Consider the following 13,694-nt stretch of genomic DNA (forward strand, 5'->3'; position numbering starts at 1 on the left):
GAGCCCCCAAATCTGCCACTACAGCCCAGGTAGGTCCTCCCGATCGGTCCAAGACCTCAATCCCCACACACCGTAAAAGGATAGACAAACCGCCCGTCACCCACTCCTACTTCCGGGCTCCAGCCAATAGGAACTCAAACTGCTCAGCCAGTCAGCGCCAGGGACTTCTTCCGGCGTCCTGCGTGCTGTCCTGGAGACCGGCTGGGCGAATCCAAATGCGGAGGGGTGCTCAGTTCGCGAGGCCCGACGCTGACGCTTAGAGCCCCGCCTCCCTCCACCACTTTCTGCTCCGGTCCAGCGTCGGTGGACTCGTCCGAAGGCTGGGCGCGAGGCCCTTTGTGTTGAGGGAGGTGCTCTAGCCGCCACTTCCAGCCAATAGGAACCGAAACTGTTCAGCCAGTCAGTGCCCTGCGCTCTTTCTGGCGTTCTGCGTGCTGCCCTGGAGACGGGATGGGCGAATCCAAACGCGGAGGGGCGCCGGACGCTCACGGCCTTACGCTGCTACCACGCGTCCCGCTTTGCTCCCTTGCTTCGCCCCCGGTTTGGGGCCAGTGGACCCGTCCCGAGGGGGCTAGGATTCGAGACCTGCGCACAAGGGGGAGCAGTCTGGCTGGTCGGCGGCATCTCCCCAAAGACCCGGTGAGTGGCAGTTTTAGGCGCGTAAGTCTGGATTCGCGACTCCCTCAGCCGACGCGGTAGAGACTGTGGGTCTGGAGGGGCGCTGCCCGCCTACTCACTCTTCTTCCCTCTCCCGCCATCCCTCGGCCCGAAGTCAGACCGAGCTCAGCCTGCAGGGAATGCGGTCTGTAAAGTGCTGCAGGAGGCGCACTTGTTGAAGGACTTAGCAAAATGCCTGGCCGCCTTTTGGGTCCTGGGACATGGGTGACACGGCCCGAGGTTCGCAAAGGTGAGCGAGCATCCCGAGGCCGAATTAAAACTGCTTGCCAGGCCCGGATTCCAGAGTTTCTGATTCCAGAGGTCTGGAATGGGGCGCGAGAGTTGGTTTCTATCCAGTTCCCAGGTGTCGCTGATGCTGCTAGTGCGGGAGTTAAAGGGCGGGGCTGATGGAGGGGAGAATCCGGTCTTCACCTGCGTGCCCCTGGCTCGTAAATGCCGCCTTTGCTTGTAGGTGTGATTTGCCCTGACTTCTGGCTTTTCGGATGATATCTAGGTGAACTTGTAGATGAAAAGAGAGAGAAAAGATGCACCACGCTTTTAGAAAACGTGCAAGACTAAACTGTCTGGGATTCCACACGTGGGTGGGAAAACTATGAAGAAACCCAAGGAGTGATTAACTGTGGAAGTAAGGAGAGCGGTTACTTTTGGGGAGCAGGCGGAGCTGTGATTGCCTTAGGCTCATGGAGGGATTTCTGGGGCGGCCACCAAGTGCTATTCCTGGCCCGGGTGGTGATGACAGCGGTGTACCTCTTACCATAATTCGGTAAACTCTATTTTGTGTGGTTTTCTGTATTTGTGTTTTATTTTACAACTTAAGAGGCAATAAAAAATTTAAAATTCATAGTGGGAAGTCTGTTGTGAGGCAGGCCCTTAGACTGAGTCAAAAAAAATCTTAAATTCATGGAATTTCAAACTTGGAAGATAACTTAGACGATCACCTTGAGTTTGAGGAATCAGTTATTCATTTTGCATCAACACTTAAGCATCTTTATCTGGATGTATCCTGATGTAGCCAATTTGTAAACATGTAAGTAAGGCCTCTTTATTTCTGGTTTAATATCTTCTTCATTTTAACACATTTCGTACCGCTCAGGAGTTTTCTCGTGTCTTGTGCGCCATCTGTTAAGGACCGCTCACGAGTGTTCTCGTTTTTCACGCCCATGGAAAAAGCGAATCTAGATACTTATGTAAATTTTGTTTGGTCCCTTTTCAGAGAGGAAAATGTGTTACGCAGTACCATACGTTAAAAAAGTACTAAGAACTTTAGTTGTTTAATTGTTTTTGTAAATAAAAATGTTATAATTATTGAAAAACAACACCTAAAGTGCATTATGATGATTTAAATAACGTGCAGTTGGCCCCAAAACGTGCGGTCCCTGGCGTATGTCTTAGAGATTTCTATGCGGTACGCAATGTGTTTTAACACTGTTTAATTTAATCACCCAGCTGGTGTGGCTCAGCGGTTGAGTGTCGACCTATGAACCAGGTGGGGTTTGTAGGAGGCAGCTGATTGATGACGCTCTCTCATCATTGATTTTTTTCCCTCTTTCCATTCCTCTCTGAAATCAATGAAAATATTAAAACATAAATTAAAAAATCTTGATTTAGCAAACTTTTCCTGTAAAGGGCCAGATAGTAAACATTTGAGTGTGTGAGCAGGCCATGTGGTCTCCGCCACAGCTACTCAACTCTGACATTGTAGCGTGAGAGTGGCCTTAAACAATATATTAATGAATTGGGCATAGCTGTGCTCCAGTTAAACTTTATGTACAAAAACAGGCGACAGGCTGCATTGGCCCAGGAACCAGTAGTTTGCTGAGCTCTGACTTCGAATAATATTGGTTTGTACAGTATCTGTGGAGTAGATGGAAATGCTGTCATTTCCATATTTGTTTATGAAATATTTTTGCGTACATTGTTTCATGTCTTTCTCTACAGATATGCTTTCCATTGTAGCAAAGGTATCAAGATACACTGCCTGAAATTGCATCCAGCTCATGATTTGTGTTGTTTTGGAGACAGCTGTCATTTTCATTCTTTTTGTTAAGATCTTTAGGAAGTTGAATATTGGTTTGTGAACTGTTTCTTTTATTTATTTTTCCCATGTCTTTTTTCATCCTACAAAAAGAAAGACGCTGGTATTCAACACTTACTTGTAGGTGTTGCATACCAGTGAATCTTACGAATTTATAGAATTATTAGATTTATTTACATATTAAATATCCTGGGCTAATTAATCATACGACTACCTTGCATTGATGTGTGTCATTTTTGTTTACATTTTAGGAGCTAGAGATGCTATCAGGCTGTCCTTCTATCAAATGTGAGAAGTGGGCCCGGAGATGCAAAACTTCGTTCTGTACGAGGAGATCGGCAGAGGAAGCAGGACCATTGTCTATAAAGGGCGACGGAAGGGAACGATCAATTTTGTAGCTGTTTTTTGCACAGATAAGTGCAAAAGGCCTGAAATAACGAACTGGGTAAGTCAAGTATGTTTCCTTCCCTCTAGCAAAAGACAGCTCTGACGTGGTAGAATCAGTAGTATGTAAATAGAAGCCGTGGACCTCACTATAGCAGGTGCCTCGTTTTCAATCGACTGGGCGACCTCTCTGTGCCTGTTTAGCGCCGCCAGTCCTGACTAATGACTGATAAACACGCCCGCGTCATCAACAGCGTAAGAGTTTCGTTTGTTTTGGTGAGAGTCGGGGAAAATACGGCCTGGATTGGTTCATTTACTTTTAAATTTAGTATGTGATGAGGAAGCTTTCCAAAGGAAGGACTTTGGGCGAGGGTGACTTGGGTTTGAATTAGCTGTGCCATCTACAGCCCAGGCTCCTTGGACCAAACCTGACTTTTTTTTTTTTTCCCCTCAACTTTGTTTATTGTGGTAAAATACACAGAACACAAAATTTACCATCTTAACCTTTTTTTTCGCTTTTGTTCCTCCTCACTCGATGTTTTTTCAGTTGATTTTTAGAGAGAGTGGAAGGGAGAAAGGGAGGGAGGGAGGGAGGAGAGGTAGATAGAGAGAGACATCAGTGTGAGAGAGACACATCAAGTGGTTGCCTCTCGTATGCGCCCCAGCTGGGGTCGGGGATCAAACCTGTGAGCCAGGTACATGCCCTTGACCAGGGACTGAACCTGAGACCCTCTGTTGCATGGGTCGACACTCTAACCACTTAACAAGACCAGCCAGGGCTACAATAGCTTTTTTGATGTAAACGTTTTGGCCATTTTCCTATGAATAATATTTCCTTTTTTGCAATATTATATTTACTCAAAATACACAAAACTATATTACACAAGTTTTGAAAAAAATCATTTTTAAGATTGTATGTTTCCATGTGACCAGCCTTCATAACCATCATTTTGATGTCCATAAAGAATTCCACCCAATGAATTCTATTATTTCCTTATCCATTTCCTAATTGTATATTTAGGTGTTTTTTAAAAATTTTTTTAGAATATATTTTTATTGATTTCAGAGAGGAAGTGAGGAGAGAGAGAGAGAAACATCAGTGATGAGAGAGAATCATTGATTGGCTGCCTCGTGCACATTGTGTACTGGGGACTGAGTCTGCAACCCAGGCATATGCCCTGACAGGGAATTGAACCGGTGACCTCTTGGTTCCTGGGTCGACGCTCAGCCACACCTGGCTGGGCTATTTAGTTATTTTTTAATAGATGCATGGGTTTTAAGAACTTTTCTTAAAAAGTGTGTATGTTGTGTGTTTTTATAGGTCCGTCTCACCCAAGAAATTAAACACCAGAATATCGTAACCCTTCACGAATGGTATGAAACCAGCAATCATCTCTGGCTGGTAGTGGAACTCTGCACAGGTAAGCCACGTTATGTGGTTTTAAAAAAAACGTCAGATGTAGGTTTTGTTATTTTCCTTTCTTCTTTTACAGGTACATGTTGATACTGTTGACTATGTTAACTTGAAAATCTGTTGTTCAGTGGATATTAGGGAAGGGGAAGGGCTAAGATACTTGATAAGAGGAAGATTTATATAATATTCAATTTGGGGTTAACTTTGGTATAAAATATTACCAAATCACTTATGTGAAAACTTAGAAATATTTTTGAGTAGTAATTAGTTTATCAAATAACTTTTTCCATTCAGTAGAAACTAAGTATTTTAGGTCAATTAGCTATTAATTAGCTAATTAGTTTATAAAATGTTTTAATGAACAGAATACTTGCTCTTTATAAAAACTTAAGCAATGTGGAAAAGCACAAGGATGAATCAACAGATACCATCACGTAGGTGTAATCAGAGATCACATGTTATAGCTTTTGTTTGATACAGCTCTCTAGGACAGTGGTGGCGAACCTATGACACGCGTGTCAGAGGTGACACTCGAACTCATTTTTTTGGTTGATTTTTCTTTGTTAAATGGCATTTAAATATATAAAATAAATATCAAAAATATAAGTCTTTGTTTTACTATGGTGGCAAATATCAAAAAATTTCTATATGTGACACGGCACCAGAGTTAAGTTAGGGTTTTTCAAAATGCTGACACGCCGAGCTCAAAAGGTTCGCCATCACTGATGTACAGGGAGAAGGGTGACTACCTAGGTAGGTATTATCTGGGCTTTTAGTGCCATTGTCTTCAGGGAAAAAATGTAGCAAGAGCCATGGTTAGTGTACTCCTGTTTATACACCGACTAGCTTTATGAGTCTTACCTATTGGCACTTGGAATTTATAAAACTGAATCATAGAATAATTTTGTCATTTCATTTTCTGAATCAGTAGTTTACTGTGGTCTAAATTACTTCCACAGACGTGCACACGGTTTAGGTGAGCAGGGGACTTCCTCTGTGTTCCTTTTTTTTGCTTCAGCTGCTGTTTCTGCCCCATGACCAGTGTAGTGACCTAACTTTAATTTAAGCCTGTGTTTGCCGTGGTTCCTCACCCACCAAGATAAAATAAACAGAACCCAAAACACCTGCTAGCTTTGTCACAGTAATTCTGATTGAACTTCGAGATGCCAACTGAGTCTTTACTGTCTCTGAATTTGGCTCTTGCTTTAATCTTGACCCTAAAAAAAAAGAAACAAACAAGAAAAACCCCATGCTTGTTTCTGGCACTTAGATGATAGAAATGTGACTGGGACCTCCAAAGGGTATAGAAATAGAATTCCCCACGTGACTGCCTTAGGCCCATTATTTAATTCATCAGGGCTTGATTTTCTAACGGTTAAGGAAAGGCACCATCTTTTTTGCTATGCAGTACTTTGCAGAATGCGACCTAACTTTGTACAGAAGCAAATGTGACTATACTTGGCATAATGTGACTTAAATGCAGTTTGCGTTAGTGTTTCCCACAAATCTTTGCAGCCATTCATTTCCCGAGGGAGCTGGAGTGAGACATCACAGCACCAGGCTGATGGTCACTCCCTGCATCCCACCCACCTCCTTACTGACCAGCCGTGCAGACTGAGCAGTCGGTCCCCTGAGCTGGCCTGGAGCAAGGACACAGGTTTCTGCTAGTCTGATAGGGCGCTTGTCCATGGTGCTCCCTCACAGGTGTGCTTCCCCTGCGAGGCTGTCCAGGAGTCCTGATGTGATCGTGTTTTTGATGCTCAGTGTCTCCCACCATGGAACCCGCTGGGGGCACCGTGTAATGCTGAGGGGCTAAAATGGGTGGTTTTAATCGACTTGCAGGTGGTTCCTTAGAAATGGTCATTGCTCAAGATGAAAACCTCCCGGAAGATGTTGTGAGAAGCTTTGGGATTGACCTGATTACTGGATTGCATCATCTTCATCAACTTGGCATTCTCTTTTGTGACCTTTCTCCTGGGAAGGTAATTCATCAGTATTTTGATTTCCTAATCGCTTGTGCCTTAGTTAACGGTGCTTTCTCAATGGTACGTTTATTTTTAGATATAATTTTAGGTATAGAACATCTTGAAATTTTGCATTAACATCTATATATAAAAGGCTAATATGCTAAGTGTCCATCCGGGTAATGACATCACATAGCAACGCCCGGCTTCCTCTATCTAGTGACTAGCCTCCTTGGTTTCTTCAGCCCAGGAACACGGCTTGCTTTATAGCCAGGTGGGAACATTTCACACTGTAACCAAATGTCTGTGAAGTGTTTTCCCGTGCCTCATCTCATTTGATCTTCACAGAAGTCCTGGAGTAGGTAGATAGGAGACTCGGTGGAATCCTATTTTCTTTTCGTTAGCCAGAAAACGGAGATTTAGAAAGCTTAGAAACTTGACCCGACTGAAAAGAAGTAGGAAATGGTGGACCTTAAAAATGACTCCAGGTGTTCTCACTGCACAGAATATAGTAAAACACTGCTGCAGTTAAATATTTTACCCTTCATTCTCCCTGCATGATCTATAATAATAATCTGCTTTGTGTTGATATTTAGTGCTGTGTTGTTGATAATGACCTGAAAGAGAAGTTGGGGTGCTTCACTGGGCTGGAAAAAGTTTAGCTAAGTCAGAAAGCAGGTCTAATTAAATAAGTTTGTTCTATATCTATAAAAGGCTAAGTTGACTCACGCATGCACGATACTTATAAAACACTCACTGGTGCCAATTGCACACGTGTGTTTCCATCTGTCATTGTCGATCATGAATTTGGTTGACACTTCTATTATGGAGAAAGGGCAAATAGCAATATTAAAATATTTCTACCACTTAATTTCCTTTCAATGTGCATGAATTCGTGCACCGGGCCACTAGTTTTTTAATAAAAGGAAACTGTATTTTAGCTACCTAGTTAGCTACCCATTGAAGTCCTTGTAGAATGCAGTTTCCCCTCCTTTCAGAGCTCTGTGAGTAATTATTATTGCTGCTGACCTGTATTGTGAATGCTGAGGTCCATAGCTCTATGAAATAATTCTTAATTCTTACAGTACACAATTATGAGCCATTACTTTAGTTTGCTAATGGCATTTTTGGCTATTAAGGATCATATATTTTCTTTTTGGGCTAAGCTAATCATCCATAACTAAATGTGCTTCAGTGTAGTTGTTCATGAAACCTGCTTAGTTTCCCGGTCACAGTTGACACTGACATTTAGGAGCCCTGTTCCAGGGACAAATTCCTCTCTTTCTCTCTCTCTCTGTCTTAGTTTATTGTCTCTAATATAAAAATGGGAATTTCAGGGCGAGTGTAAGGCTCACATGTTGTTTTTAGGAGAAGCTTCGGGGACCCTTTTTGGTGCACAGTGTGCCCTCAATCAGGCAGTTATTTACAAGGACATACTCTTAGGGATTGTATTGATTATGGCTCTGAGTTGCTACTGTCCCTTTGTTAATGTGTACACAATGAAATGGAAAATTGAATGTTTCCTTGTTAAACATTATTAGAAGCCGTCTGTATGAGAACATAATTAAACCTTAAAAAAATCCATAAAACTCCTCATAACAGATAAAAATCCTTGTTTGAAATATTCATATACTTGCCTGAAGTCTACAGCCATTTAATTGTGGTTACAGGCCTGAAAGCAGCCATAGGCAGTCTATAAATGCACAGGTGTGGCTTGTTTCAATAAAACTTTATTCATGGACATTGACATTTGAATTTTATATAATGCTCACGTCAAAAACTATTATCTTATTGCAGTTTTTTTCAACCACTTAGAAATATAAAACCACTCTTAGCTCATGCCTGTGCAGAAACAGGTGCTGGCTGGGATTTGACCGAGGGGCCGAGGCGTGCCAACCCCTGTGTGGGAGGTGTTTGGTGAGGTCTAGTGTCAGCTGTTTATACTAGTAATGGGACATCCAGGCTGACTTGTGATGTAACTTTTATTCCAGATCTGGGGTTGGCAGAGTCCGGGCAGGATGCCCGTTCCTGTAAGTGAGGTTCTATTGGAACATAGCCACACCCTTTCGTTCTGTATTGTTGGTGGCTACAGAGTTGAGTAATCAGGACAAAGACCTTATGGCTTGCAAAGTCTGAAAGATTTACTAACTTAAAAAAAATTGCTGACCCCTCTCACTGGTTCTCAAAGTGTGTTCCCTGGACCAGCAGCATTAGTGTTACCTGGGACTCATTGGAAGCGTGGGTTCTTGGACCCATCTGAGACCTGTGGAATCAGAAACTCTGGGAGTAGGGACTAGTGGTTCTTCTTAACAGATCTTCCAGGGGCTTCTGGTGCTCAAACACTTTTAAAAGTCACTGGGGACTTGTAACAGACATCCTTAGTATTTCTGATTAGAAGTTAAGGGCAAACTTTAAATTGTCTTTAAAAACAAAAAGCCAGCTGACTCATTGCAACTTCCCATAAATATTTTTAATGGCTCTGGAGAAAAAATTAAAAGTAACAGGACACTGGTTCCTGGCATGGTTTTAACACTCAACAGATGACTTCTAGTCACAACTTACATTAGAGACGTGAGCACTTAGCACATGCCAATCGCTATTCAAAGCCCTTTGCACGCGTAACCTCAGCTATTCCTTACCACGGTCTGCAGAGTTAAGTGTGCTTTTTTCATTTGATAGGGGAAGAGAGTGAGATTTAGGAAGGTTAAGTAGATTCTCCAGGTCAGATTGCCTGTGAGAGTTTTAGGTCTCTAACTTCAGAGCCTTAGTCTTAGCCATACATTATATAAACACCACCTGACAGGTGTGCTTTCAGAGCCTCCCTCAGTGTCAGTAGAGCATGCGGGTTGCTCCATATACACTGTTCTTAAGAGCTCGAGGTTTCCCTCTGTGGTTATGTGATGTGTTCATTATATACATCTGAGAGCGAACAGTTTAATATTTGATTCCATTATTATTAAAATGTTGGATTTCTTTAGCTGCTTTAAAAAAATTTTTTTAAAAATATATTTTTATTGATTTCAGAGGAGGGGAGAGGGAGGGAGGAAGAGAGAGAAACATCAGTGATGAGAGAGAATCATTGATTGGCTGCCTCTTGCCCGCCCCCTACTGGGGATCTAGCCTGCAACCCGGGCATGTGCCCTTGACTGGAATCGAACCTGGGACCCTTCAGTCCGCAGGCCGATGCTCTATCCACTGAGCCAAACCGACTAGGGCTCTTTAGCTTCTTCTTCTTCTTCTTTTTTTTTTTTCAAAGTAAGCATTTAATTTTCTAAGTTGTGATGAAGCAAGAAATGCTTCAAAGTGCTTTAGTGAGATTACGAGGTGCTGTGGGAAGTGTAAGTTGGGTCAGGTGCTGACCATGTTCATTTTTAATCTGTATAGATTCTCTTGGAAGGGCCCGGCACGTTGAAATTTAGTAATTTCTGCCTGGCAAAAGTGGAAGGTGAAAATTTGGAAGACTTCTTTGCTTTGATGGCAACAGAAGAAGGAGGAGGTGATAGTGGGGAACATGTACTGAAGAAAAACATGAAAAGTAGAACCCGAGGTAGGTGGAGAGTTTTTAGATCCTAACGCTCGTTGTGGGCCACCCAAGTCACGTTAGCGGGTGATGTCGACCTTTTATGCTGACAGGGATGGCTTTGTCGACGGCCTAAGGTTTTCCATGAGGATCGAATGCTGTGTAGGCACCGGAACCCCTGACAGCCCGGATCTCATCCTGACCTCTGTATGTCCCTGACCACACGTCAGAACATCAGCAGCAGGGGTTTGGCCTCACTCCTGGCCGTATTCAGCACTTGGCACAGTGCCTGGCCCACGCTGGTGGCTCCGTAGTTATTTGTTTCACATGGTTGAGCAGCTGATACTTGCAATTAAGGAAGACTTTTAGGGGTTCACTCTTGGGCGGTGGTTTTGACAGTGAGCTGCGTCCTGGGGTGTTAGCTGTAGTCGAGCCAGTGTGCAGTGCTGGGTGCTGTCTCTGCCCCGATGACTGAGGGGGGTGTCTGGGGGCGGAGCCTCCGTCAGCCCCGGTCTTTGAGTGCCTGAGCATCAGCCTTCGCCGACCTGGGCCGTACTGTGGTTTGCATGATAAATAAGCTTTGCTCTAAGTTCAGGGGGGAATGTGGGTTGTTACTGCTGCGTAACTTAACGCATCCTGTCCAAGATATTCTAACCAGAGCTGCTTTTCTTTGGACTATTTAAATGGTTAATTTCAAAGAGGATAAATATGCCTATATGTGCCACGCCTCTGACATCGCTGGGTTTTTGAAATAACTATGTTTATATTTTGACATATCCTGGTAAAATGGAACCTTACCATTAGGACACATTAAAACGTGTGAAATGCACATGAAGTTATGTGCACGTGCATATTCTCCTCATTTTTACCTCGTCGAGTCTCTCCCAGGTGGGTGTGTGGTGAGAACAATACAAACGCCTAAGGAAGCTGCTGTTTGTGCTTCGTGTTTAGGATCGCTTGCTTACACAGCACCCGAAATTGTGAAGGGCACCGACTTCTCCGTCGCCAGCGACCTCTGGTCTTTGGGCTGTCTGCTGTATGAGATGTTCTCAGGTGATTACTTTCTGCTTCATTTTCAAGTTACAGCTGGATAAACACAAAGATGAAATCTGTAGTTTGTAAACATTTTACCTCTATAAATGGCTGGTTATTATTTTAACTTAATTTTTTAAAAAAATATTTTTTATTGATTTCAGAGAGGAAGGGAGAGAGAGAGATAAAAACATCAAATGATGAGAGAGAATCATCGATTGGCTGCCTCCTGTACGTCCCCCGCTGGGCATGTGCCCTGACTGAGAATTGAACCATGACCTCCTGGTTCACAGGTCGCTGCTCAACTACTGAGCCACACCAGCCGGGCAAAGGCTGGTTTTTCTAATTTCTGTCTATATGATTTTGGCTGGAGTGCTTGGAGTCTAGGCACATTCAGGTCCCTAGGACCTTTTTGACCGATAGGTATTTTTCGTGATGATCTGGAATGTTGAAATGTGCCGAACTATTAAAGAACTGTGCTTATTAGTAGAAATTCTTGTAAAGGTACCTGTGACTGAATTATTCCCATGTGTCCAGTAGCCCACGTAAACCGTGGGTCCTGGTAGGTTCCATATGTGAATTTGTATATTGGTTGGGGTGACAGATTTTGAATTATAGAAATATAAAAATACCTAGTGTGCCTGGTGTATACTAGACATTCAGTAATTAGTTATCGCTATATATGCATTTGTAAATTGTGTAATGCTGAACTATCTGCAGTTGGGTTTTTTTTTTTTTTAGAATTATTGGTGATGGCAGACGTATTTAACTGACAAGTTTTCATGTAATTTCAGGAAAACCTCCATTCTTCTCAGAAAGTGTTTCAGAAATAATTGAAAAGATTATTCATAAAGATCCTTCGCCACCTATTCCAAAAGGTAGGATTTTTGTTATAAATGCAGTTAATTTACACTTTACACTGACTACAGGTGCACTTTTGTTGTCTATTTTTATTGATTCATAACGTCCCAATTTACATTTTATAAATGTTCCCTAATATTTTTAGAAATGTTAGCATTCCCTTTGCCATTTTTTTTTTTAGATACTTAAATGGAAAAGTAGTAGTTTCCCTCATTTAAAATCACGAATTACTTTGCCCTCCTGTATCAAGAGATGTCTGGCTTACAGATTGAGAAGTCAGACTTTTATTTATTATTTTGTCTCTGTGTCGTTTACCTAATTTGGACTCATGTCCTTTGTAGTTATGCCTGGTTCGTGTTTGCATAGTAACGAATCGGGCGTTCTCAGCCCTTGTCTTGATGATCGGAATGCTGCCCTGACAAGTTGTTAGAGCCGTTGGAAGGAGAGATAGTGTAGTATTTTAAGTGTCGGGATTTTAATCACACAAATTGTGGTTAATATAACCATCTACTGTTAACTTTAAGGAAAGGAAAGAAAAACAAAAGCAGGTACAAACGTAATAAAGCACTTTGCTCTACACCACAAAAAAAGTGAATCTTAAGCCACAGAAACGAAAACGGAACTTTACAAAAAATAATAGTGGGAGTTTTTTTTAAAAAAAATATTTTATTGATTTTTCACAGAGAGGAAGGGAGAGAGCTAGAGAGCTAGAAACATCGATGAGAGAGAAACATCGATCAGCTGCCTCCTGCACATCTCCTACTGGGGATGTGCCCGCAACCCAGGTACATGCCCTTGACCGGACTCGAACCTGGGACCCTTCAGTCCCCAGGCTGACACTCTATCCATTGAGCCAAACCGGTTTTGGCTATAGTGGGAGTTTTTAAGAGGAAAAAAAAAATTGGAAGTCATTCATGGAAGAAATAGGAATACAGGATATTTTCAATTTTTCAAGAATCGCCCCAGGTGAAAAAAACAAAACTCTTGATATTTTGAAAATAATCTGTATTTCTTAAAACAAAATCATGCATTTTTTCCCTTTCATTAACGTAGTCTTATTTTTTGTAGAAATCAGTCATTCGTATTTCTTCTGATGACTTTTCAATACAATATTGATTATTGTTTTCTCCTATAAGTTGAAGGTTTTTATGCAGGGAAGAAACCTGGAAATGAGGTGCCAAAGGTCGGGTCAGGGTACCACTGGTGGCCCAAGCTGGCTGTGTCACAGTCCTTCATCACGCGGTGGCCAGAGTGCCGGACAGTGCCTGGCCATGTCTTTGGCCATTGTCTTCATGGCTTCTTATTTTAACCATGACTGATAATTGGGCCATGGTGTGTGTGTGTGTGTGTGTGTGTGTGTGTGTGTGTGTGTGTATCTGTGTAATTTAAAAAGGCAAAGCTTGGAGATTAAGACAATTGGACAATATCGTAATGTGATGCTTATTATTTTTCCTGCTAAAATTAAAAGGAATTACAAGTATACTAATCATAGTATATTAAAGCAAAGTTGGTCAAATTAATAATAATGCCTCAGAAAATGGGGCATAATTACTAGTGGAAGACAAGGGTATGAGTTTGTTAGGCCAGTAATCCTTACCTGGGGTTAGACAACCAAGTAATTTTAGAAGTTGGTCGAAACTTAGTTTTCTGTAGTATAGGGAAAAGATATTAAAAAAAATTGTGCCCCTCTCCCCTCTATGTAAATGGAAGCTTAATTGTTATTAATAGACTCAGTGTTCTCTTTAAAAGAATTTATGTGCTTAAGATACCATGACTTTAAATGTTGATGTAGGGTACGTATTCATC

General features: G+C 42.2%; 1 protein-coding gene across 4 annotated transcripts in view; it reads left to right on the plus strand.

The window, feature by feature from the left end:
* The first annotated feature begins 569 nt into the window (after window positions 1–569).
* Window positions 570–13,694, plus strand: part of ULK4 (unc-51 like kinase 4) — a 252,749-nt gene continuing 239,624 nt past the window's right edge. For 3 of the 4 annotated variants that reach the window (XM_070391531.1, XM_070391532.1, XM_070391533.1), the window contains exons 1-7: window positions 570–639; window positions 2,965–3,158; window positions 4,419–4,518; window positions 6,354–6,493; window positions 9,860–10,022; window positions 10,947–11,048; window positions 11,822–11,905. In XM_070391531.1, coding sequence (XP_070247632.1) covers window positions 3,021–3,158; window positions 4,419–4,518; window positions 6,354–6,493; window positions 9,860–10,022; window positions 10,947–11,048; window positions 11,822–11,905 — 727 coding nt within the window. In that variant the 5' untranslated portion in view covers window positions 570–639; window positions 2,965–3,020. Of the gene's footprint in view, window positions 640–831; window positions 908–2,964; window positions 3,159–4,418; window positions 4,519–6,353; window positions 6,494–9,859; window positions 10,023–10,946; window positions 11,049–11,821; window positions 11,906–13,694 lie in introns of those variants that run through there. The other variant, XM_070391530.1, reaches the window with a different exon arrangement.

The sequence above is a fragment of the Myotis yumanensis genome, unplaced genomic scaffold, assembly GCF_028538775.1.
Source record: "Myotis yumanensis isolate MYYU_CA2020_CCGP unplaced genomic scaffold, mMyoYum1.0.hap1 SCAF_14, whole genome shotgun sequence".
Lineage (NCBI taxonomy): Eukaryota > Metazoa > Chordata > Mammalia > Chiroptera > Vespertilionidae > Myotis > Myotis yumanensis.